This window comes from Anolis sagrei, chromosome 7 (assembly GCF_037176765.1).
Source record: "Anolis sagrei isolate rAnoSag1 chromosome 7, rAnoSag1.mat, whole genome shotgun sequence".
Classification (NCBI taxonomy): Eukaryota; Metazoa; Chordata; class Lepidosauria; order Squamata; family Dactyloidae; genus Anolis; species Anolis sagrei.
Window position 1 is genome coordinate 19,881,525 of NC_090027.1, and position 27,604 is coordinate 19,909,128.

The following is a 27,604-nucleotide window of genomic DNA, read 5'->3' on the forward strand; positions in this document are numbered from 1 at the left end:
TCAAGGCCTGGTACATCAGGATGAAAGTCTTCGTGGTTACTCCTAATTCCTTTATTCTGTGCAGTCCATTTGCATATAGGCCTAGGATTATACTGTAGATCTCGAGTTAACCTAAGGACAGAATGAAAACACATCATATTGGTAGAAGAATAAATTTTGATGTGAAGGTGAATACTACTTTCCCCGGGATTGTGGCGCAGCTGGCTGAGTGTCACCTGCATTAAGATCACTCTGACCAAAAAGGTCATGAGTTCGAAGCCAGCCCGGGTTGGTGTGGGTTTCCAACCAATTGTGTGTAGCCTGTTGTCGACCTTTGCAACCCGAAAGACAGTTGCATCTGTCAAGTAGGAAAATAAGTACCACCTTAAAGTGTGGGGAGGCTAAATTAACTGATTTATGAGGCCATAAAGAAGACCCCAGCAAAGCATTCCAGCAGGGAAGCATGTGGGGAATGCGGAAGTGCTTCATCAGCGTCGCAGATGGACGATGAAAGCGACAGCTCCCTGGCGGCCAGAAAAAGTTAAATAGCCTCTGTGTATGTCAGTATATGTTTGTATGTCAAAAATTGGCATTGAATGTTTGCCATATATGTGTACACTGTAATCCGCCCTGAGTCCCCTGCGGGGTGTAAATAAATAAATAATAAATAATTCCCCTTAATGAAAGTTTATTATTTGGGATAGTTTTGTTTAGAAAAAAATGAGATGCGATACACAATAGAAGCAAAACATAAAGGTAAAGAAGGGATAAAATAGATAGCAGTTTTTCTCTCTCATAACAGAACCCACATTCAGGGTAAAATCATAGACTCGTAGAATCCTAGAGTTGGAAGAGACCTCATGGGCCATCCAGTCCAACCCCATTCTGCCAAGAAGCAGGAAATCGCATTCAAAGCACCCCCAACAGATGGCCATCCATCCTCTGCTTAAAAGCCTCCAAAGAAGGAGCCTCCGCCACACTCTGGGGCAGAGAGTTCCACTGCTGAACAGCTCTCACAGTCAGGAAGGTCTTCTTCATGTTCAGGCGGAATCTCCTTTCCTCTACTTTGAAGTCATTGTTCTAGTCTCCAGGGCAGCAGAAAACAAGCTTGTCTGTTGGAGGTAGGTATGAATGTTTCAATTGGCCACCTTGATTGCCATTTCATAGCCTGACAGTTTTTAGGGAGAATCCTTTGTTGAGAGGTGATTAGCTGGCCCTGATTGTTTCTTGTCTGGAGTTCCCCTGTGTTTGAGTGTTGTTCTTTATTTACAGTTATAATTTTAGAGGTTTTTTAAATACTGGTAGCCAGATTTTGTTCAGATTAGAAATAGGAAGATTTCCCATTCTCTGCTCCTGGAATTACTAACTAAAGAGGGCTAGAAAGAACCCCCTCTATGGGCCCTTCCACACAGCAAAATAAGATATGTGCAATGTGCATAGGAATTTTTTTATTGATTTAAAAAAAAAACCTATAGTCCAGCCCTCCATCGGTCTGAGGGACAGTAAACTGGCCCCCGGTTTAAAAAGTTTGAGGACCCCTGTTTTAGACTGTATCTGGCATTGAATTTTTGCTGTTAGCCAGTCTGAGTCCCTCTACGGAGGTGGAGAAGATTGGGATATAAAAGTTTAAAATAAATAAATAAATAATATTTCTCAAACTTATGAGCCACCGGTAGCACAGTGGGTTAAACCACTGAGCTGCTGAACTTGCTGACCGAAAGATCGGCAGTTCAAATCCAGGGATCGGGGTGAGCTCCCACTGTTAGATTCAGCTTCTGCCAACCTAGTAGTTCAAAAACATGCAAATGCGAGTAGATCAATAGGTACTGCTTCGGCAAGAAGGTAATGGCACACAATGCAGTCATGTTGGCCACATGACCTTGGAGGCGTCTATGGACAACACCGGCTCTTCGGCTTAGAAATGGAGATGAGCACCTCCAGAAAGGGATACAACTGCATTACCTGTAAGTAGTTACTTCTAAGCTCTGATATTATCTTTCCACAAATCATGTTAAGAGTTCTTTTGTGTTGTCTGGGGAAAATCTTGTAAACTTCATTGGCCTTACCTCGATTTCCACATTTCCGCATACAGTCTTCGATAGTGCCAAAGTTATTGCCATTGCCATTACAGCCACCAAAATTGAATGGCTTGCAACTCTTCGTTTTGGCATCATAATAAAAACGAGGAAAGCTTGCGGTGCAAAGTCCCACATCTACTGGCAGGTGGCAAGTGTCAGGCCTGGTTTCTGGGCAGAGAAAAGGAAAAAGAAGAAATGCAAAGTGAGTCACCACCGAACTCCTTCAGACAGGATTACTGTGCTGGAAGGTCGTGATACTGGTTGCTGGGGTTCTCATTTTATCTTTCTTTTAAAAAATAGCCAATGTTTCTGTTTCTATTTTGGGCAATCCCTGGCACCAGCTTCAGCTTTTTATTCTCATCCTTGTGTGAGTTTCTTTTCAATTCTGAAATATATGGAAATGTGAGTAGATCAATAGGTACCGCTTCAATGGGAAGGCAATGGTGCTCCATGAGCTTTATTATTTCTATATCAAAATAATAAAAAAATACTTATTATTCTTTTTTCTTTCTTTTTGAAAACATGCTTAGAATTCTAGAGCTACAACACATCAGTGAAATGGTAATTAGTGGGCTTGGTTGATCAAAAATGGTTCAAAACTCATTTCGGATGAAGGGGGCACTGGTGGTTTGATTCCAAAGTCAGTTCCGATTTTCACAGAAAAAAATGTTCAAAACTTTTTGAAACTTCCGAGACCTCCGAATCCTTTCGTTAATGGGTTGCAAGTGTTATTTCCTGTTTCATGGGGTGGTCTTTATTTTGAAAGTAGTTGTTTTACTCCAGAAGCGGGGAAAAGCAAGCGGAGGAAATTCCTCCCTTCTCTGGTTTAAAACTGGCTTCTCTGGCTTGAGCAGAGACCAGGAAATTTCTTCCTTCTCTGGTTCAAAACTGGCTTCTCTGGCTTTAAAACTGGCTTCTTTGCCTTGAGCCGAAGCCAGGCAATTCCTTCCTTCTCTGGTTTAAAACTGGCTTCACTGGTTTGAGCCGAGGCCAGGAAATTCCTTCCTTCTCTGGTTTAAAACTAGCTTCTCTGGCTTGAGCCGAGACCAAAGACCAGAAGTGGGGAAAAGCAAACAGAAGAAATTACTTCCTTCTCTGGTTCAAAACTGGCTTCTCTGGCTTTAAAACTGGCTTCTCTGGCTTGAGCTGAGGCCAGGAAATTCCTTCCTTCTCTGGTTTAAAACTGGCTTCTCTGGCTTGAGCCGAGACCAGGAAATGTCTTCCTTCTCTGGTTCAAAACTGGCTTCTCTGGCTTTAAAACTGGCTTCTCTGGCTTGAGCCGAAGCCAGGAAATTCCTTCCTTCTCTGGTTTTAAACTGGCTTCTCTAACTTGAGCCGAGGCCAGGCAATTCCATCCTTCTCTGGTTTAAAACTGGCTTCACTGGTTTGAGCCGAAGCCAGGAAATTCCTTCCTTCTCTGGTTTAAAACTAGCTTCTCTGGCTTGAGCCGAGACCAGAGACCAGAAGTGGGGAAAAGCAAACGGAGGAAATTACTTCCTTCTCTGGTTCAAAACTGGCTTCTCTGGCTTGAACTGAGGCCAGGAAATTCCTTCCTTCTCTGGTTTAAAACTGGCTTCTTGAGCCGAGACCAGGAAATGTCTTCCTTCTCTGGTTCAAAACTGGCTTCTCTGGCTTTAAAACTGGCTTCTCTGGCTTGAGCCGAGGCCAGGAAATTCCTTCCTTCTCTGGTTTAAAACTGGCTTCTCTAGCTTGAGCCAAGGCCAGGAAATTCCTCCCATCTCTGGTTTAAAACTGGCTTCTCTGGCTTGAGCCGAGGCCAGGCAATTCCTTCCTTCTCTGGTTTAAAACTGGCTTCTCTGGCTTGAGCCGAGGCCAGGAAATTCCTTCCTTCTCTGGTTTAAAACTAGCTTCTCTGGCTTGAGCCGAGACCAGAGACCAGAAGTGGGGAAAAGCAAGTAGAGGAAATTCCTTCCTTCTCTGGTTTAAAACTGGCTTCTCTAACTTGAGCCGAGGCCAGGAAATTCCTTCCTTCTCTGGTTTAAAACTAGATTCTTTAGCTTGAGCCGAGACCAGAGACCAGAAGTGGGGGGAAAGCAAGTAGAGGAAATTCCTTCCTTCTCTGGTTTAAAATTGGCTTCTCTGGCTTTAAAACTGGCTTCTCTGGTTTGAGCCGAGACCAGCGACCAGAAGCGGGGGAAAGCGGAATAATTTCGACTCACAAAAATGGTTTAAAACTGGCTTCACTGGTTTGAGCCGAGGCCAGGAAATTCCTTCCTTCTCTGGTTTAAAACTAGCTTCTCTGGCTTGAGCTGAGGCCAGAGACCAGAAGCGGGGGAAAGCAAGAAGAGGAAATTCCTTCCTTCTCTGGTTTAAAATTGGCTTCTCTGGCTTTAAAACTGGCTTCTCTGGTTTGAGCTGAGGCCAGGAAATTCCTTCCTTCTCTGGTTCAAAACTAGCTTCTCTGGCTTGAGCTGAGACTAAAGACCAGAAGCGGGGAAAAGCAAGTAGAGGAAATTCCTTCCTTCTCTGGTTTAAAATTGGCTTCTCTGACTTTAAAACTGGCTTCTCTGGTTTGAGCCGAGGCCAGCGACCAGAAGCGGGGGAAAGCTGAATAATTTCCGACTCACAAAAATGACGGAAAAAGCAAAAATGGCAGAAGGGCAAAGGGACTTCTGTTTCTCTTAAAAACTTCAAAATCGCTTCAAAAAGGTAATTTTTCCAACTTTATTCCGAATTACGAAGATTCCGACGGTATCTAACCATGCCTAGTAATTAGGCCACTTTCTCCACATTATTCATTCCCCCAGCCTATATTGCTACCATATGAACCCTGACCAGCCCTTTCAAACTGTCCAACCCCACATACAAGTGCGGCCACCGGTAACGTATTTTGCACATTGGATTAGTATGGAATCAGTTTGTTTTAATGCATAGCATAGTGTTAACAGGTTATGTTTATATTTTAATGGCTACTCTATATGTTTTATGTTTGGTTGTGGAAACTGCCTGAGTCCCTTGGGGAGATAGAGTATATAAATAAAGCATTATTATTGTTATTAATATTATTATTATTATATTGGCACTAGAATACTGTGCCTCCAAGAAAAACATTAAAAGTGAAGCCAATTTGTCCTTCAGACTGTTTCAGCAAATTGCCCTTATTTTCAAGAGTTTGTGTGTCTTCAAGCAAATCTAGAAAAGCTCATCTCACTTTGTGAAAGGCGGGAAACAGTGTTTTTAAAGTACAACGTTTGTGATTTCTGTAGGTAGAACTTCCAGCTTGTGATAAAACATTTGAATTACCGATAGCTAAAAATCACAAACTAAAAAGACTTGTTGGGCTAGGCTGCTACTGTGGTATTAGTTATCTCTCACAATGGATTTAGGCAATTTGCCATTAATTCTCACATAATGAGAGGTTGGGTTCCGTCCCCTCCAACATTTCAAAGACAAAAATGAGGATTATAAATGTCCTCTCCTAAAGCACAAATCTCAGGATCCCATGGAATGTTGTCATGTTAATTAAAGTGGAATAATACTACTATACTGTGTTGTGTGAAAGGGACCCTTTGATCGACAGTAAAGAAACAGACAAATATGTTTTGTGTGAGTCAGAACTTGAATTGTGCTGGAGATCAGCCTGAGACTCCTGAGGCTGATGGGTTCACTGGTTATCTAGAGAGGATTGTGGGATTGCCTGTGGGATTTCCTGGGACTCGAAGTGGTGAAGATGCAAGTCAGGGGAATGATGCTTCTCTCTCTGAGTAATCTGAGTGCAGGGCTTCAAGGTCAGTCAGAGGAGCCAGGAACTGCAACATTAGATAAGGAGTCAGGCAAAGAGATAAATGATACAGAAGGCTATCAGGAGAAAATACCTAGAATTACGGAGATCAACAGAAGTATTAGTTTACCGATCAGAGCAGACAATAAGCATAGTAGGCCAGAGCCATTACGTGGAAAAGTTGGGGAGAGATTTCGTGGGGAAAAAAACATGACTTCATGAGTGCCTATTAATTGACAAGTTGTTAACCTAAGAGTTAGTTCAGGCAACACAGCGTTCAAGTATGAAGCTAGGCCTGAGTTCTCTGGTTCTTGTCTCAAATCAAGCCTTGGTTTTGTATTTAAGTTTCCTGGAAGTTTTCTATGTTCCTGTCTTTATATTCTTGTTCAAGTTTTCATAGAATCATAGAATCAAAGAGTTGGAAGAGACCTCATGGGCCATCCAGTCCAACCCCCTGCCAAGAAGCAGGAATATTGCGTTCAAATCACCCCTGACAGATGGCCATCCAGCCTCTGTTTAAAAGCTTCCAAAGAAGGAGCCTCCACCACACTCCGGGGCAGAGAGTTCCACTGCTGAACGGCTCTCACAGTCAGGAAGTCCTTCCTCGTGTTCAGATGGGATCTCCTCTCTTGTAGTTTGAAGCCATTGTTCCGCGTCCTAGTCTCCAAGGAAGCAGAAAACAAACTTGCTCCCTCCTCCCTGTGGCTTCCTCTCACATATTTTTACTAAGTATATCTTTTGTTTGTGGACTTATACTGTACTTATGACTCTTTGACTATTTCTGGTCTGTGTTATCTTGGGATCTACATAAAACATTTGGATTACTGTTTAGTTATCACCTAATGCTAACCATTTTTTGAATTATACATCTTTCTTTATTCCTAATTTTTCCTATATTTTATGTGTTTCTACAATAAACTGCTTATACTCTGGACTCTTGTGTGGTGCTGTGGTCATAGGTGTTTCCAGGCCTCGGGTGCAACAAATTGCAAGTATGAATTAACATATAGACAACAGAAAAAGACTACGGCAGAGAATTTACCTGGATTCCATTCAGGGTATTTCGAAAAGTCAGGATTTCCTATGGTAAAGTTAAGAAAATCAGCCACTGAGTGGGACGATTGTGGTTTGACTGGAGATGCTTAATTCTAAACGCAAGAAAAACTAAATAGAAGACACTGCAGTATTTTTGCAAATTGAAATTCCCATCCCGAACTGCAGTTGAATAAATGTTGCAATGTATTGTCGAAGGCTTTCATGGCTGGAATCACTGGGTTGTTGTAGGTTTTTTGGGCTATATGGCCATGTTCTAGAACAATGTTTCTCAACCTGGGGGTCAGGACCCCTGGGGGGTCGCCAGGGGGTGTCAGAGGGGTCGCCAGAGACCATCAGAAAACATTGTATTTTCTGTTGGTCATGGGGGTTCTGTGTGGAAAGTTTGGCCCAATTCTATCATTGGTGGGGTTCAGAATGCTCTTTTACTGTAAGTGAACTATACATCTCAGCAACTACAACTCCCAAATGTCAAGATCTATTTTCCCCCAAACTCCACTCAATGTTAACATTTGGGCATATTGTGTATTTGTGCCAAGTTTGGTCCAGATCCATCATTGTTTGAGTCCACAGTGCTCTCTGGATGTAAGTGAACTACAATTCCAAAACCCAGGGTCAATGCCCACCAAACCCTTCCAGTATTTTCTGCTGGTCCTGGGAGCTCTGTGTGCCAAGTTTGCTTCAATTCCATCATTGGTGGACTTCAGAATGCTCTTTGATTGTAGGTGAACTATACATCTGAGAGTTAAAAGAGACCCCAGAAGCCATCCCAGGTGACAATATCAACTACAACTCCTAGTTGACAAAATCAATCCCTCTCCACCCCATCGGTATCCAAATTTGCGTATATTGGATATTTGTGCTGAATTTGTTCCAGTGAATGAAACTACATCCTGCATATCAGATATTTATATTATTATTCTTAATTGGAGTAAGATTACAATTATGAAGTAAGAACGCAAATAATTTTATGATTGGGGGTCACCACAACATAAGGAACTGTATTAAGGGGTCGCAGCATTAGGAAGGTTGAGAACCACTGTTCTAGAAGCATTCTCTCCTGACGTTTTACCTGCATCTATGGCAAGCATCCTTGCCATAGATGTAGGCGAAACGTCAGGAGAGAATGCTTCTAAAAAACCCGAAAAACCTACAACAACCCAATGTTACCATATTTTGGAAAACATAACCTAAGACTAGAGTTCAGAAAGTTACTTTTTTAAAAATCAGAGTTGCCTTTATAGTGTTCTCTTCTAAAATAGTTGCTTACCGCCAAGGCCAGATTAAGGCATGCTCATGATGACCTAAGTCAAGTCATGTCAAATCCACAGATTGGGAAAATTACCGTATATACTCGAGTATAAGCCGGCCCGAATATAAGCCAAGGCACCTAATTTTACCACAAAAAATTGGGAAAATTGATTGACTTGAGTATAAGCCGAGGGTAGGAAATGCAGCAGCTAGTGATACATTTCAAAATAAAATTACATTAATTGAGGCATCAAGAGGTTAAATGTTTTTTGAATATTTAAGATAAGACTGCCCAACTCTGTTTCAATAATTCTGACCTTCTTCAATGTAAATGTGCTTGTGTATCCTTCCAATAAAAATAAATACATTAAAATAATAAAGGTAATAATAATAATAATAATAATAGAGTAATATAATGGAAATGTAATATTAACAATAATAATAAATAGAATAAAATAATAAATGCAATAATAATAATAAAGTAAAATAATAAATTTTAATAATAATAATAATAATAATAGAGTAATATAATGGAAATGTAATATTAGCAATAATAATAAATAGAGTAAAATAATAAATGCAATAATAATAATAATAAAGTAAAATAATAAATTTTAGTAATAATAATAATAATAATGCATTTATTATCTATATAAATAAAAAAGTAATGTTTGTTTGTGGGATTAACAGAACTCAAAAACCACTGGAAGAATTGACACCAAATCTGGACACAAGGCACCTAATAACCCAGTGTATGTCCTTCACTCATAAAAACATGGAAAAACACAGCAGAAGAGATTTTAAAAGCCAAAAAGAGACAGAGCATTGCTTTTCCTTACCAAATGGTTCACATTGCTGAGCACACTGCCTGTGGGTCACAAAATTGTTGTCGTTGCCCGCGCAACCACTATACATGAAGGGCCTACATCGTTTGTTTTTGAAATCATAATAATAGCGAGGTAATTTATTTCTGCACCATCCTATCTTCCGTCTGAGTTTGCATAATGGAGATGTATCTGGAGGGGAAAATGAAGAGGAGGGGACACAATGTTGAAATGCAGCATCTATCCTTCTTACATATATAGATGTCACTGCTGTGTAAAAGTGTTGGATCTCTGAGCAGGGACAGATTGGTATTGCGGTGCATGGTTCACACATAAATGGGAGAGAGAAAGAGGGAAAACAATACATTACCAGGACTGTGGCGCAGCTGTCTGAGTGTCAGCTGCATTAAGATCACTTCTGACCAAAAGGTCATGAATTCAAAGCCAGCCCAGGTTGGAGTGAGCTTCCGACCAATTGTGTAGCTTGTTGTCGACCTTTGCCACCAGAAAGACAGTTGCATCTGTCAAGTAGGAAAATTAGGTACCCCCTATGTGTGGGGAGGCTAATTTAACTACTTTACGAGGCCATAAAAAAGACTCCAGCAAAGCATTCCAGCAAAAGCATGCGGGGAATGCAGAAGTACTTCATCAGTATCGCAGATGGACGATGAAAGCGACAGCTCCCCTGGCGGCCAGAAAAAGTTAAATAGCCTCTGACTGTCTGTCTATATCTGTTGTGTGTCTTTGGCATTGAATGTTTGCCATATATATGTACATGGTAATCCGCCCTGAGTCCCCTGCGGGCTGAGAAGGGCGGAATATAAATACTGTAAATAAATAAATAAAATTATGACAAACATAAGGTACAGGTAAAGGTTTTCCCCTGACATTAAGTCCAGTCGTGTCCAACTCTGGGGGGTATTGCTCTTCTCCATTTCTAACCTGAAGAGCCGGCGTTGTCCGTAGACACCTCCAAGGTCACGTGGCTAGCATGACTACATGGAGCACCATTATCTTCCCGCCAGGGTGGTACCTATTGATCTACTCACATTTGCATGTTTTCGAACTACTAGCTTTGCAGAAGCTGGGGCTAACATTGGGAGCTCACTCCACTTCCCAGATTTGAACCTGCAACCTTTCGGTCAGGAAGTTCAGCAGCTCAGGACTGCACCACTGGGTCCTCCAAACATATCACAGCACTAAAGTCAGATTAATGATAAACTTGCTAGGGCTCGGTAACTTCCAAATATTTTTTTGCATATATCAAAGGAATAGATTGGGTTGTTGTAGGTTTTTCAGGCTGTATGGCCATTTTCTAGAAGCATTCTCTCCTGACATTTCACCTGCATCTATGGCAAGCATCCTCAGAGGTTGTGAGGTCTCATAACCTCTGGGGATGCTTGCCAAAGATGCAGGTGAAAAGTCAGGAGAGAATGCTTTTAGAACATGGCCATATAGCCCAAAAAACCTACAACAGCCCAGTGATTCCAGCTACGAAAGCCTTCGACAATACAAGGAATAGATTTTTTTTATAGAAGCATAGAATTATTGAGTTGGAAGAGACCTCATGGGACATCCAGTCCAATTCCCTGCCAAGAAGCAGTAAAATCACATTCAAAGCACCCCTGACAGATGGCCAAACAGCCTCTGTTTAAAAGCCTCCAAAGAAGGAAACTCCACCATACTCTGGGGCAGAGAGTTCCACTGCTGAACAACTCTCCCAGTCAGGAAGTTCTTCCTAATGTTCAGATGGAATCTCCTTTCTTGTAGTTTGAAGCCATTGTTCCATTGCGTACCAGTCTCCAGGGCAGCAGAAAACAAGCTTGCTCCCTCCTCCCTGTGACTTCCTCTCACATACTTATACATGGCTATCATGTCTCCTCTCAGCCTTCTCTTCTTCAGGCCAAACATGCCCAGCTCTTTAAGCAGCTCCTCATAGGGCTTATTCTCCAGACCATTTTAGTCGCCCTCCTCTAGACACATTCCAGCTTGTCAACATCTCCCTTCAATTGTGGTGCCCAGAACTGGACACAGTATTCCAGATGTGGTCTAACCAAGGCAGAATAGAGGGAAAGCATGATTTTTTTTTATCTCACTCCATGTACAGAAACCAACTAGACCAGTAATGAAACTGGAATAAAATTCTCTAGTAAAAAGGCAGCATGCTCTCCTTCACCCGAGGGCAACAGAATTAAAGAAGTCACCTGGCCTGGGCAGCCTTGCCTGTTTTGTCTCTCTTATCGTCCCCTTTCATCTCATGCTTGAGCCAGTTCTGTGTACAAAGGGCTTGCTGAAGATATTTACATACTTATGTGTGGAGTCATAAATGGATAACCTGAAATTCTGTTTTGGTCTTTGGCGTAGGAAGAGGAGGAGAAAGCTGCCATGCCTTGTGCTTCATTCCTTTATAGTAGCTATAGGTGGCCTGGTACCTTCCAAATGATATGAGCCACAGTTCCCATCAAACGGTATGGCAGCAATAGCTCCAAACATTCAAAGCCTGGTATCCTTACTTAGCTAGGTAATCCCTTGTTGTCCGAGTAGGATTGTCTTCCAAGATCGGTATACTCTGTCGCCAGTCTGACAACGGTGGATCCGCGCTACTGGTACTTCTCGACCTTACCACAGCATTTGACACCGTCAACTACGATCTAATGATTCACCGTCTTGCCATGTCCGGAGTTTGTGGTCAGGCCCTCAATTGGTTCAACTCATTTCTCCGGAACCGGAGTCAACACGTGGAGTACATGGATCAAGTCTCCGATAGATTCCCCCTCCTATGTGGGGTCCCCAAGGTGCAATTCTTTCCTTTTCTCTTCAACATCTACGTTAGACCCCTTGCTAGTTTGGCTCGGAGTTTCGGCCTGGACTGCAACCAATATGCGGATGATACCCAACTTCTTCTGCGCCTGGAGCCTGGAACAACGTCAATTCCAGACAATTTCTTCCTATGTCTGGAAGCTCTGTCAAACTGGCTACGTGCCAGCAGACTGAAGGTGAATCCAGCGAAGACTGAGATTCTCTGGCATGGCCGCCCGGCAGGTCTGACTCCTCCAATACCCACCTTCGATGGTGCCGCCCTATCTCCATCGACCACTGTTAAGACCTTAGGTGTCATCCTGGATTCACAGCTGACAATGGAAGCTCAGGTCGCTGCTGCCAGAAAACAGGCCTTTTTCCATCTACGACAAGCGAGGCAACTGGCACCCACCCTACCTACCTCTGGCAACTGTCATCCATGCCACGGTCACGTCTAGGCTGGACTATTGCAACGCCCTGTATGTGGGCCTTCTGATGTCTATGACCCGAAAGCTCCGTATTGTTCAGAACGCGGCAGCCAGGTTACTCACAAGAACGCCCATGAAATGCCATATAACACAGTGCTGCAACATTTACATTGGCTTCCAACTGAGTACCATGGCCTGTATAAGATGTTAGTTCTGACCTTTAAAACTCTTTATGGCCAGGGTCCATCCTACCTTAGGGACCGCTTCTCCTTCTCCCATCATCGGAGGTCGCAACGACCAGCCCAACGTGACTTACTCCATATACCGGGTCCTAGAGAAGTGCACTTGGAAAGGACCAGGCGCAGGTGGGCTTTTTCGATTTCTGCCCCTGCCTTGTGGAATTCCTTGCCGCCCTACATGAGAGCCATGCGTGACTTAGGGCCTTTTACTCTCGCACTTAAGACGTGGCTTTTTACTAGAGCATTCGATCTCTGTTAATTTTTAATTTTTGTATGTATGTATTTTATCTTTTATAATTTAACTGTAAATCGCCTGGAGCATTCTCGGATGGAGGACGATTAATAAGTTATTAAATGATGATGATGATGATGATGATGATGATACTGACGGTGGGTCCGTAGGTGACTGTGGAGCCCTATTCTTGATCTGCATGTTCTCCCGCAGTGAAGGCATTGGTTTCCAGCTGGAAGGTAGACCCAGCCAGGTTTGGCTTGACGCGCCTTCCTCTTGGCATGTTTCTCTCTTTCGCCCTCCATTCGTGCCTCTTCAGATTCTACAGCACTGCTGGTCACAGCCGACCCCCAGCTGGAGCGCTCAAGGGCCAGGGCTTCCCAGTTCTCAGTGTCTATGCCAGAGTTTTTAAGGTTGGCTTTGAGCTCATCCTTATGCCATCCTTATGGAGCCCAGCTTGCTAAAGAGAGCAGAAGAAGGGAGACTCAGCAAACCCCACTGCCTCAGGGGATATCTCTGGGCAGACCCTTGTAACCTGCTTCTATCACCATATACATTGCCCTCATAATGTAAATTGAATTCGATTGTAGGCAATCCCCCAGTTATCAACATCCAACTTACAAATGACTCCTAATTAAGAACTGGGCTGAGATGACAGGAAGTGAGAGAAAGGAAGGGATATTATCTTCTGAAAGAGTTGTTTTCATGGGAGAAAGGGGTCTCCACTGAAGATTAATTGTTTCCACAAGAAGCCTTTTTTTTCAGAATCTAAAGGAAACTGTATCAGGATGTCAACCCATCCATATGCTATCCAAAGATAGATAGATAGATAGATAGATAGATAGAGATAGAGAAAGAGACAGACAGACAGACAGACAGACAGATAGATAGATATAGATAGAAAGAGAAAGAGAGAGAAAGAGAGAGAGGGAGGAAGATAGATAGATAGATAGATAGATAGAGACAGAAAGAAAGAAAGAAAGAAAGAAAGAAAAAGACAGATAGAAAGATGATAGAGAGAGAGACAGAGATAGAAAGAGAGAGATAGAAAGTGAGAGAGATAGAAAGATAGATAAATAAATAGAGAGAGGCGGGGGAGGGAGAGAGAGAGAGAGAAAGAGAGATAGATAGAAAGAGAGAGAGAGATAGAAAGATAGATAAATAGAGAGAGAGAGAGGGAGGGAGGGAGAAAGAGAGAAAGAGAGAGAAAGAGAGGGAGAGCGAGAGAGAGAGAGAGAGATGGCTGGAGTTATGTTTTTAAAATGTACCTATTCCAACTTACATACAAATTAAACTTAAGAACAAATCTACTGAATCACTGTGGTGGCACAGTGAGTTAAAAGTGCTGAGCTAAACCACTGAGCTGGTGAACTTGTTGATCAAAAAGCTGCAGGTTGGAATCCGGGGAGCGGCGTGAGCTCCCACTGTTAGCCCCAGCTTCTGCCAACCTAGCAGTTCGAAAACATGCAATAGGTACTGCTCCGGTAGGAAGGTAATGGCGCTCTATGCAGTCATGTTGGCCACATGACCTTAGAGGTGTCTACAGACAACGCCGGCTATTTGGCTTAGAAATGGAGATGAGCACCACACCCCAGAGTCGGACACAACTAGACTTAATGTCAGGGGAAAACCTGTCTCATATGAGTCTACACCAGGGGTTCTCAACTTTTCAGCTGTTGAGCCCTTTTTGAAGGAAAGGTTTCTTGTGGAGCCCCAAGACATTATTATTTCTTATATATAATGTATCTATATCAGACATGGGCAAACATTTTGACCAACATAATCTTGACAGTATTTCAGTGGAAGACCCCAGGGCCATCCAGTCCAACCCTCTTCTACCATGTAGGAAAAGTACAATCAAAGCACCCCCAGCAGATTGCCACCCAGCCTTTGTAATAATAATAATAATAATAATAATAATAATAATAACTGGTATGTTTTCAACCCACAGAGTTCAGGATCAAGGAGTGGTCCTTGGGATTTGTAGTCTTACATGGGTGCCTAGGTACCCATTGTATTCTACCTTTTGCTTGTTTTCCAGATTATAATAGCAGAAACACCAGGGACCATCCAGTCCAACCCCTTCTGCCATGCAACATTAGCACAATCAAAGCATCCCCAACAGATGACCACCCAGCCTTTGTAATAATAATAATAATAATAATAATAGCAGAAACCTCAGGGACCATCCAGTCCAACCCCTTCTGCCATGCAACATAAGCACAATCAAAGCACCCCAAAAAGATAGCCACCCAGCCTTTGTAATAATAATAATAATAATAATAATAGTTGTTGGGTTTTTGTTTTTTGTTTTTTTTGTCGTGTCAGGAGCGACTTGAGAAACTCCAAGTTGCTTCTGGTGTGAGAGAATTGGCCGTCTGCAAGGACATTGCCCAGGGGATGTCCGGATGATTGGATGTTTTATCATCCTTGTGGGAGGCTTCTCTCATGTCCCCACATGAGGAGCTGGAGCTGATAGAGGGAGCTCATCCGCCTCTCCCTGGATTTGAACCTGCGACCTGTCAGTCTTCAGTCCTGCCGGCACAAGCGTTTAACCCACTGCACCACCATAATAATAATAATAATAATAATAATAATAATAATAATAATAACAGAAATGGGAGCATCCAGTCCAACCTCTTCTGCCGTGCAACATAAGCACAATCAAAGCACCCCCTGAGCAATGGGAGGAAAACAGGGTTTTGGAAGTAAGGAAGGCAAGGGGGAAAGACTTTTGAGGGTGAGGGAAGTGAGGAAAAAAACTTCTTGGGATGAGGGAGGCAGGGGAAGAGCAGGAAAGAGGAGGGAAAGTTGGGAGGGGAGTTGGGGGACAGGGAGGGAAGCACAGAGCCCCTCATTATGCTTCGTGAAACCCCGAGGGCTCCATGGAGCACACTGTGAGAACTGCTGATCTACACTGACCATGTAACACAGTTCAAACTGCATTGTAAGGCAGTGTAGATGGGGCCTGGAATTACCAGATTAACCTGAATTTGAGCCCCAAGCAATCTAAGATACTGGAGATGATGTGAAAATAGGGTTCAACACCTTGGATAGTTTCTTTAAGATTACTCACCGGAGCGGCGTACAGGGAGCATACCACCCCTCTGTTACGCCAGCTCCACTGGCTGCCGATCCAATTCCGAGCACAATTCAAAGTGCTGGTTTTGACCTACAAAACCCTATACGGTTCCGGCCCAGTGTATTTGTCCGAACGGATCTCCCTCTACATCCCATCTCGAAATTTAAGATCGTCTGGGGAGGCCCTGCTCTCGACCCCGCCACTATCACAAGTGAGGTTGGCGGGGACGAGGAGCAGGGCCTTCTCAGTGGTGGCCCCTCACCTGTGGAACTCACTCCCCGGGGAAATTAGAACAGCGACTTCCCTTTTGGCGTTCAGAAAAAAAATTGAAGACCTGGATATGGGACCAAGCTTTTGGATATTCTGGCAGCTAAGGAAAGATCTGACGATAAACAAGGGCGAACGGAATGGAATGGATAAACGGACTCTGAACACTGAGCATGGGATTGTTTTGCTATTTTACTATGTATTAATGTTTTTAACTTGTTAATCGTTTAAATTGCTTTTATGTATTGTTTGTTTATTGATTTAGGCATCGACTTGTGCCTTCGTTTGTAAGCCGCCCTGAGTCCCCCCTCGGGGGTGAGAAGGGCGGGGTAGAAGTAATTGAAATAAATAAATAAATAAGCTAAAATCTAGAGTGGATTTGATGTACTGCTGAGATGGAAACCAGTAGCTAGCACTGGTATATTTTCAACCTACAGAGTTCAGGATTGAGGAGTGGTCCTTGGGATTTGTAGTCTTGCATGACTGCCCTAGGGAGCCTACACTTATCATCTGGGTGCTTAGGTACCCATTGTATTCTACCTTTTGCTTGCTTTATTTATTTTATTTATTTATTTCGGTGGCTTCTACCCCGCCCTTCTCACCCCGGAGGGGACTCAGGGCGGCTTACAAAAGCAAGGCACAATTCGATGCCCACATCACATAACAACAATAAGACAAAATAACATCAATTAACAGAAAACAGCAGTTCTAGCAATAACATCAATTAACAGAACAACAATTCTTGCAAAGCGAAAACAACCATAAAACCAGTAAAAGCAATAAAACCAATACAAACCATTTCTCCTCATTGACGGTCAGCGTTTCGCAATCTCATAGTTCAAATTCCAATTCCACAACTGTCAGTCCTATCCATCTGGTTGTCCATATCTAGTTGTCAGATTGCCCGAAGGCCTGGTCCCACAACCACGTCTTTACCTTCCTCCCGAAGGAGAGGAGGGATGTTGATGCCCTAATTTCCCCCGGGAGTGAGTTCCACAGGTGAGGGGCCACCACTGAGAAGGCCCTGCTCCTCATCCCCACCAACCTCACTTGTGATAGCGGTGGGGTCAAGAGCAGGGCCTCCCCAGATGATCTCAAATTCCGGGGTGGGACGTAGAGAGAGATACGTTCGGACAGATACACTGGACCGGAACCGTAAAGGGTTTTGTAGGTCAAAACCAGCACCCTGAATTGTGCTCGGAACTGAATCGGCAGCCAGTGGAGCTGACACAGCAGGGGGGTGATGTGCTCCCTGTATGTCGCTCCTGTGAGCAATCTGGCTGCCGCTCGCTGGACCAGTTGAAGTTTCCGAACAATCTTCAAGGGCAACCCCACATAGAGTGCGTTGCAGTAGTCTATTCGGGATGCTTTCCATATTAAGATCTGTCATTTGGCTTCTCCATGGTCAATAGTCATTATTATTATTATTATTATTTGACTAGTCATATGACTATTTCAAAATAGAACACAAATAAAATACAAGGCAAAAAGTCCTCTTTCTAATCACCCGCCCCAAGACTAATTCCCTTAAAGAGGCAATAGAGAACATACCTCGATGCCACTTAATATCGCCTGCCAGATCTTTCCAGGGTGCGTGGAGTCCTTTAAGAAAAGGAAAGAGAACACAAATTACAGAGTTTCAGGGTGACTATTCCATACGAGCATCCAGCGATGAGCTAAGCCATTTGATAAAATGTTTTCATGGAGAAATGGAGACCATCACTGGCCACTTTCTCCTCATTCCATGTACAGAAGGAACAGGAAGGTGAGCTGAACCTTATTTTAGCAAAGGTAATGGAGAGGCACCCTGGTCTACTACATTTCAAGTAGGAAGACTTGGGGACTGCAAATCAGAACCCATGGTAGACTCCATTCTGGCCCTCAAAAACTGTCTGCCAATCTCTGCTCTTTCTCTCTAATTTTGGGGCACATCGGCCTTGCAAAGTGGTTTACAAGAATGTAAAAACAAAGACACAGACTAACAATAATAATAATAATAATAATAATAATAGGATTTAAAGATTGAACTGCAAAGACTCTGGCACAAGCCAGGCAAGGTAGTCCCAGTGGTGATCGGCACACTGGGTGAAGTGCCTAAAGACCTTGGCCTGCACTTAAACACAATCGGCGCTGAACAAATTACCATCTACCAGCTGCAAAAGGCCACCTTACTGGAATCTGCACGCATCATTCGCCAATATATCACACAGTCCTAGACACTTGGGAAGTCTCCGACATGTAATCCAATACAACAGCCAGCAGAGTGTCTGCTGTGGACTCATCTTGTTGTGTTTCTAATAACAACAACAACAACAACAACAACAACAACAACAATAATAATATAATACATCACACAGTCCTAGACACTTGGGAAGTGTCTGACATGAGATCCAATACAACAACCAGCAGAGTGTCTGCTGTGGATTCATCTTGTTGTGTTTCTAATAATAATAATAATAATAATAATAATAATAATAATAATAATACATCACACAGTCCTAGACACTTGGGAAGTGTCTGACATGAGATCCAATACAACCAACAGAGTGTCTGCTGTGGACTCATCTTGTTGTGTTTCTAATAATAATAATAATAATATAATACATCACACAGTCCTAGACACTTGGGAAGTGTCTGACATGAGATCCAATACAACAACCAGCAGAGTGTCTGCTGTGGACTCATCTTGTTGTGTTTCTAATAATAACAATAATAATAATAATAATAATAATAATAATAATAATAATACATCACAGTCCTAGACACTTGGGAAGTGTCTGACGTATGATCCAAATCAACAGCCAGCGGAGTGTCCACTATGGACTCATCTTGTTGTGTTTCAAATAATAATAATAAGAATAATAATAATATAATACATCACACAGTCCTAGACACTTGGGAAGTGTCTGACATGAGATCCAATACAACCAACAGAGTGTCTGCTGTGGACTCATCTTGTTGTGTTTCTAATAATAATAATAATAATATAATACATCACACAGTCCTAGACACTTGGGAAGTGTCTGACATGAGATCCAATACAACAACCAGCAGAGTGTCTGCTGTGGACTCATCTTGTTGTGTTTCTAATAATAACAATAATAATAATAATAATAATAATAATAATAATAATACATCACAGTCCTAGACACTTGGGAAGTGTCTGACGTATGATCCAAATCAACAGCCAGCGGAGTGTCCACTATGGACTCATCTTGTTGTGTTTCAAATAATAATAATAAGAATAATAATAATATAATACATCACACAGTCCTAGACACTTGGGAAGTGTCTGACATGAGATCCAATACAACCAACAGAGTGTCTGCTGTGGACTCATCTTGTTGTGTTTCTAATAATAATAATAATAATAATAATAATAATAATAATAATAATACATCACACAGTCCTAGACACTTGGGAAGTGTCTGACATGAGATCCAATACAACAACCAGCAGAGTGTCTGCTGTGGACTCATCTTGTTGTGTTTCTAATAATAACAATAATAATAATAATAATAATAATAATAATAATACATCACAGTCCTAGACACTTGGGAAGTGTCTGACGTATGATCCAAATCAACAGCCAGCGGAGTGTCCACTATGGACTCATCTTGTTGTGTTTCAAATAATAATAATAAGAATAATAATAATATAATACATCACACAGTCCTAGACACTTGGGAAGTGTCTGACATGAGATCCAATACAACCAACAGAGTGTCTGCTGTGGACTCATCTTGTTGTGTTTCTAATAATAATAATAATAATATAATACATCACACAGTCCTAGACACTTGGGAAGTGTCTGACATGAGATCCAATACAACAACCAGCAGAGTGTCTGCTGTGGACTCATCTTGTTGTGTTTCTAATAATAACAATAATAATAATAATAATAATAATAATAATAATAATACATCACAGTCCTAGACACTTGGGAAGTGTCTGACGTATGATCCAAATCAACAGCCAGCGGAGTGTCCACTATGGACTCATCTTGTTGTGTTTCAAATAATAATAATAAGAATAATAATAATATAATACATCACACAGTCCTAGACACTTGGGAAGTGTCTGACATGAGATCCAATACAACCAACAGAGTGTCTGCTGTGGACTCATCTTGTTGTGTTTCTAATAATAATAATAATAATAATAATAATAATAATAATAATAATACATCACACAGTCCTAGACACTTGGGAAGTGTCTGACATGAGATCCAATACAACAACCAGCAGAGTGTCTGCTGTGGACTCATCTTGTTGTGTTTCTAATAATAACAATAATAATAATAATAATAATAATAATAATAATACATCACAGTCCTAGACACTTGGGAAGTGTCTGACGTATGATCCAAATCAACAGCCAGCGGAGTGTCCACTATGGACTCATCTTGTTGTGTTTCAAATAATAATAATAAGAATAATAATAATATAATACATCACACAGTCCTAGACACTTGGGAAGTGTCTGACATGAGATCCAATACAACAACCAGCAGAGTGTCTGCCGTGGATTCATCTTGTTGTGTTTCTAATAATAATAATAATAATAATAATAATAATAATAATAATAATAATAATAAATCACATAGTCCTAGACACTTGGGAAGTGTCTGACATGAGATCCAATACAACAACCAGCAGAGAGAGTGTCTGCTGTGGATTCATCTTGTTGTGTTTCTAATAATAATAATAATAATAATAATAATAATAATAAATGACAAGAGATTGTCCTGCTGTATTAAAACCTCACCCGTTTATTATTTAAAAGAAAGGTTATTTTGAATATTCATAGAATCATAGAATCATAGAGTTGGAAGAGACCTCAAGGGCCATCCAGTCCAACCCTGCCAAGAAGCAGGAATATTGCATTCAAAGCACCCCTGACAGATGGCCACCCAGCCTCTGTTTAAAAGCTTCCAAAGGAGGCTCCACCACACTCCAGGGCAGAGAGTTCCACTGCTGAACAGCTCTCACAGTCAGGAAGTTCTTCCTAATGTTCAGATGGAATCTCCTCTCTTGTAGTTTGGGGCCATTGTTCCACATCCTAGTCTCCAGGGAAGCAGAAAACAAGCTTGCTCCCTCCTCCCTGTGACTTCTTCTCACATATTTATTTATTTATTTACTTTACTTTACTTGTATACCGCAGTTTCTCAGCGCTAACAGGCGACTCAACACGGTTTACAACAAGGATAAGATCAATCAACAATATACAATTTAAAACCATTAGAGCACAATATACAATATTGACACAACAATAACAACACAATGCATCTCATAACTAGAGTCGTGATCCAAATTCGTCGTCCATATTTCCATTCCTGTATTTATACATGGCTATCATATCTCCTCTCAGCCTTTTCTTCATCAGGCTAAACATGCCCAGCTCTTTAAGCCGCTCCTCATAGGACTTGTTCTCCAGACCCTTGATCATTTTAGTTGCCCTCCTCTGGACACATTCCAGCTTGTCAATATCTCTCTTGAATTGTGGCCCAGAATTGGACACAATATTCCAGGTGTGGTCTTCAATCTAAACATGCCCAGCTCTTTAGGCCGCTCCTCAAAGGTCTTGTTCTCCAGACCCTTGATCATTTTAGTTGCCCTTCTCTGGACACATTCCAACTTGTCAATATCTCTTGTCAATATATTTTAAACCCTTTGTGCCTTCAGAAATCAATGCATCTAGAAAGCTTACGAAAATGGAAATGGTATTAGCCCTTACCAAACTTTTCACATTCATAAAGGCAGTCAAAGAGAGTTGCAAAGTTATTTTTGTTTCCGCCGCATCCGCTGTAAGTGAAGGTCCGGCACATGCTTTTCTTGTGATCATAGTAGAAGTTTTGAAATGATTCTTTGCACCTTCCATATCTTGGGGGGCGTTTACACCATCTAGGCATCGTTTCTGGGAGACAGAGGAGGAGAAAGAAAGAAACAAAGCTGTGGCTCATACACTCTCATCTCATCTTTTTGGCAATGAAGACACTAGAGCATTAGATTAATAGTACAAACAATACATGGGGAACAATTGGAAATTCTCAAATGGAGTGCAAAGTTGAATTGATTGCAATTACTTGGAAATGCACCAAGGGCAAATCTAGACTGACCAAGTAATGTGGAAGTAAATCAGGAGAGGTGGGTGCCAAGCGAATGTGCACCTGATCACAAGTGAAGCACAGGAACCTGATGAGCGCCTGGGAGGTGCTTACATGAACTAGAGAGACCAGCTCCATCCACGTTCCAGGATTCACAATATCTGCAGTTAAGTAGCTGTTGTATCCCAAAGAGAAACACCTCTTAAACATCACCACAGTCCAGTATAAATCAACAAGAAGATCACTGAAGATTATATAAAAAAGAAAGCAGTATAAATGCAAGAAGCAACTTAGTCCAAAACCATGAAATAGTCCATAAAATCCAAGATACAAAGGTATAATGCACAAACCAGGAAGGCAAGGAGTCAGGATACAAAGACAGCTTAAAATCCAATACCCAGAACTTATAGAATCATAGAATCAAAGAGTTGGAAGAGACCTCATGGGCCATCCAGTCCAACCCCCTGCCAAGAAGCAGGAATATTGCATTCAAATCACCCCTGACAGATGGCCATCCAGCCTCTGTTTAAAAGCTTCCAAGGAAGGAGCCTCCACCACACTCCGGGGCAGAGAGTTCCACTGCTGAACGGCTCTCACAGTCAGGAAGTTCTTCCTCATGTTCAGATGGAATCTCCTTTCTTGTAGTTTGAAGCCATTGTTCCGTGTCCTAGTCTTCAAGGAAGCAGAAAACAAGCTTGCTCCCTCCTCCCTTGCTCCCTCACATATTTATACATGACTATCATATCCCCTCTCAGCCTTCTCTTCTTCAGACTAAACATGCCCAGCTCCTTAAGCCGTTCCTCATAGGGCTTGTTCTCCAGACCCTTGATCGTTTTAGTTGCCCTCCCCTGGACACATTCCAGCTTGTCAATATCTCTCTTGAATTGTGGTGCCCAGAATTGGACACAATATTCCAGGTGTGGTCTAACCAAAACAGAATAGAGGGGTAGCATTACTTCCCTAGATCTAGACACTATGCTCCTATTGATGCAGGCCAAAACTTGAACCACTTGACACATGAAATGAGAAATGTCCCTTGACTAAGGCTCTATTCACATCCTGAATAGTTTACTGCAATGTGCTCTATGTGGGGTTGCCTTTGAAGACTGTTCGGAAATTGCAATTCGTCCAATGGGCGGCAGCTAGATTACTCACCAGAGCATCCCCCCTGTTATGTCTATGTCCCACTTCGGAGGACTCGGGGTAGCTTCCAATTGGCAACAATTTGATGCCACATAATAAATACAAAACACCAATAATTATAATAGTTAAAACATTAAAACAATATACAGTACTACTGAGCTATTACCAGTCTGGTGGCAATTACCTAGCCGAATTCTGTGACTGAGTACTCCATTTAGCTTATCTATAATCCATTTCCAAGCCATTGTCAACACTGTCATTGTCGTTTCCGCCTAATTACCTGAAGGCCTGGTCCCACATCCATGTTTTTACCTTATTTCTAAAGGTGAGGAGGGATGACGATGACCTAATTTCCCCAGGGAGTGAATTCCACAGGCGGGGGGCCACCACTGAGAAGGCCCTGTCTCTCATCCCCGCCAACCGTGCTTGAGACAGAGGTAGGGCCGAGAGCAGGACCTCCCCAGAAGATCTTAAACTCCGAGGTGGAACATAGGAGGTACTTTCGGACATTAGGTATCAGTAGTGGCTGATAAGGTATTGTGACCTGCATCACAACACTAGCAATGGAGGCCTCGGGGTTCTCCTTACCACCCAACACACACATAATGCAAATGCATGGATCTCCAGAACAACTGTCCTTTAATTGGTTTCACCATATGATGTGGTTTACAATCATCTATGCTTGCTGATAAGCATTACAGAGCCTATTTTATTTATTTACTTATTTATTTACGGTATTTATATTCCGCCCTTCTCACCCCGCAGGGAACTCAGGGCGGATTACAATGTACACATACATGGCAAACATTCAATGCCATAGACACACAACACATATAGATAGACAGTCTGAGGCTATTTAACATTCCAATTTCTGGCCACCAGGGGAGCTGTTGCTTCACCGTCCATCTGTGACACTGATGAAGTACTTTCCGCATTCCCCGCATGCTTTTGCTGGTGATTTTTATGGCCTCATAAATTTTTGTTTAATTAGCCTCCCCACACATAGGTAGTACCTAAATTTCCTACTTGACGCAACTCTCTTTCGGGTTGTAAAGGTCAACAACAAGCATCACAATTGGCCGGAAGCTCACTCCGACCTGGGCTGGCTTCAAACTCACGACCTTTCAATCAGTAGTGATATTTAATGCAGCTGACACCCAGCCAGCTGCGCCACAGTCCCGGTGCAGTATTTTGGAGTATTTTGGGATTTTGCTTCTCCTGGTTTAAGTGGGAAGTCTGATCTGGCCACAGCGGTCCACACTCTTGTTACATCCCGAATAGACTACTGCAATGCACTCTACGTGGGGTTGCCCTTGAAGACTTCAATTGGTCCAGCGAGCGGCAGCCAGACTACTCACCGGAGCGTCATACAGGAAGCACACCACCCCCCTGCTGTGTCAGCTCCACTGGCTGCCGGTTCAGTTCCGAGCGAAATTCAAGGTGCTAGTTTTGACCTACAAAACCCTGTACGGTTCCGGTCCAGTGTATCTGTCCGAACGTATCTCCCTCTACGTCCCACCCCGGAGTCTGAGATCATCTGGGGAGGCCCTGCTCTCGACCCCACCGCTATCTCAAGTGAAGTTGGTGGGGACGGGGAGCAGGGCCTTCTCGGTGGTGGCCCCTCACCTGTGGAACTCACTCCCGGGAGAAATTAGGGCATCAACATCCATTCTCTCCTTCAGGAGGAAAGTAAAGACGTGGTTGTGGGACCAGGTCTTTGGGCAATCTGACAACTAGATAAGGACAATCAAACGACTAGGACTGACAGGACTGACAATGTGGAATTGGAATTTGGACTATGAGATAGCGAACGCTGACCGTCTATGAGGAGTAATTAGGTTTGTATTGTTTTATTGGTTTTAGGGTTGTAATGCAGGAATTGTTGTTTAACAGTTCAACTGCTTAACTGTTTAATTGATGTTATTTTGTTTTACTACTGTTACGTGATGCTGGCATCGAATTGTGCCTTTGTAAGCCACCCTGAGTCCCCTTCGGGGTGAGAAGGGCAGGGTAGAAGAAATCGAAATAAATAAATAATTAAATAAAATAAGGCCTCAAAGGTGCATTTCTGCTCACATTTACACCGTGTTTACAATTCACATTAAGTGGTCAGTGAAGATGTGCCCAGAGGCAGGAAGCTGTAATGCATAAATGTGTTGAGAAGAAGGGGAGAGAACCAATATAGCACAATAGTATCAAGTTTCCAGTATTTCTTAAAATCAGTCATAACCTTACCTATTTTGGCAACAACACCAGGCAGCATAGACCAAGATATGATGGAACCTATAGTGAAGACAAAGATGAAGATGTCCCCGCAATGCATGATGTCTGTTTGATGGTGGTGCTCGTACTTTAGACAGTGTGCAACAGGAAAGGAAAGAGAGGCAAAAAGATGAAGAATGTGTTGTTAGAACATTAAAAACAAAGTGTGAATGAGTAGGAACATGCTGAAACAGTTCTGTTCTGTTCAAGGTTTCTTTTTGATTGGAATAGATACTATTCTCTTTCATCTAAGGACACCGAGAAACTATAAAGTCAATTAGCGTAATCCTGAGATAGCCAGAAAATGGTGTTTACAAAAAGGCTGTTTCTTTCATGCATATAACCACCAGGGACAGAGAGTTTCATCTATGCTGATGATCGTGCCATCACTACTCAAGCAGGAAGCTTTGAGACGGCAGAACAGCTTTCCAAAGCTCTAGGTCAGTGGTTCTCAACCTGGGGTCCCCAGATGTTTTTGACCTTCATCTCCCAGAAATCCTAATAGCTGGTAAACTGGCTGGGATTTCTGGGAGTTGTAGGCCAAAAACATCTGGGGACCCCAGGTTGAGAACCACTGCCTAGGTGCTCTTACTGCCTATTACAGGGAAAACCAGCTGATCCCCAACCCATCCAAAACACAGACATGTGCCTTTCATCTCAAGAACAGACAAGCATCCCGAGCTCTGAAGATCACCTGGGAAGGAATCCCACTGGAGCATTGCAGCGCACCCAAATACCTGGGAGTCACTCTGGACCGTGCTCTTACGTACAAGAAGCATTGCCTGAACTTCAAGCAAAAAGTGGGTGCTAGAAACAATATCATACGAAAGCTGACTGGCACAACCTGGGGATCACAACCAGATACAGTGAAGACATCGGCCTTTGCGCTATGCTACTCTGCTGCTGAGTACGCATGCCCAGTGTGGAACACATCTCACCACACTAAAACAGTGGATGTGGCTCTTAATGAGACATGCCTCATTATCACGGGGTGTCTGCGCCCTACACCACTGGAGAAATTACACTGTCTAGCCGGTATCGCACCACCTGACATCCGCCAGGAGGTGGCAGCCAATAGTGAAAGGACCAAGGCAGAGACATCTCCAGCTCATCCCGTTTGGGTATCAGTCAGCACGTCAATGACTTAAATCCAGACATAGTTTTCTAAGATCTAAAGAGACACTTGCTGGAACACCTCAGCAAGCGAGAGTCCAAAAGTGGCAGGCTCAAACCCAGAACCTCAACCAATGGCTGATACCAAATGAGAGACTCCCCCCTGGGCACACAGAGGACTGGGCGACTTGGAAGGTGCTGAACAAGATTGCGCTCTGGCACCACAAGATGCAGAGCCAACCTTCAGAAATGGGGCTACAAAGTGGAATCCTCGACATACGAGTGTGGAGAAGAGGAAACCACTGACCACCTGCTGCAATGCAACCTGAGTCCTGCCTCATGCACAATGGAGGACCTTCTTGTAGCAACACCAGAAGCACTCCAAGTGGCCAGATACTGGTCAAAAGACATTTAATCAACTACCAAACTCACACATTTTGTATTTTCTCTGTTTGTTTGCTTTGTTCTGTTAGAAATGTAATATAAACTGACTGGCTGTCTTGACACGAGAAATAAAATAAACCACCTACCCTTTCCTTTGGGTATTTTTATTGATTGCAATTTGTTATTGTGTGTCCTACCTTGCCAGCAAAAAGTAAAAGAAATGGCACTCAAGGCAAGTAATAATTAAACCGGTAAATCCAGAACAAACCATTACTTTGGCCCCATGTAAATAGCTGGGTCAGTTCCAAGACGGGGTGGTGCTCACTGTCCATCCCCTCATTGTTCTCCTTTTCGTAGTAGCCAACAGCTGCAACATGATTCATGCCAGTGTCTTGTCGCCTGGAGTGATGCTGGTCGGAACAACAAAGTGATCAGAGGAGGGAGAGAAGGAGAGAGAAGGGGCGATCCCTCCTCTCCCTTCCCCACGGCATCACCCTGGTGCCACAACTGATGTTACACCAGATAACGAGTAACAGACATGAGCTATGTTACATCCAGTGGTTGCTGTAAAGAAGAAAAGTGAGCAGGGACAGTAAGGGTTGTCTACTGGTAGCACCAATCC

The 27,604-nt window shown here is 42.7% G+C and overlaps 1 protein-coding gene across 1 annotated transcript; it reads right to left on the reverse strand.

The window, feature by feature from the left end:
* Positions 1-27,358, reverse strand: LOC132782723 (carboxypeptidase inhibitor SmCI-like). Its single transcript, XM_060787618.2, has 8 exons — positions 27,308-27,358; positions 25,459-25,573; positions 21,711-21,890; positions 17,526-17,576; positions 8,943-9,119; positions 6,842-6,880; positions 2,046-2,225; positions 1-111 (listed from the first exon to the last, which is right to left on the reverse strand). Exons 1-8 carry the CDS (start codon positions 27,356-27,358, stop codon positions 107-109), a joined length of 798 nt encoding a protein of 265 aa, XP_060643601.2. The 3' UTR covers positions 1-106.
* Positions 27,359-27,604: the final 246 nt, after the last annotated feature.

Bases quoted from the DNA above. Each gene is read 5' to 3' on its own strand.
- LOC132782723 (XM_060787618.2), bottom strand. From the start codon at position 27,358: ATGTTGCAGCTGTTGGCTACTACGAAAAGGAGAACAATGAGGGGATGG. The intron at 25,574-27,307 runs GTGAGCACCACC...CACTGTCTAAAG, and splicing joins GAACAATGAGGGGATGGACA to TACGAGCACCACCATCAAAC. The intron at 17,577-21,710 runs GTAAGGGCTAAT...CTTTTCTTAAAG, and splicing joins TTATGAATGTGAAAAGTTTG to GACTCCACGCACCCTGGAAA.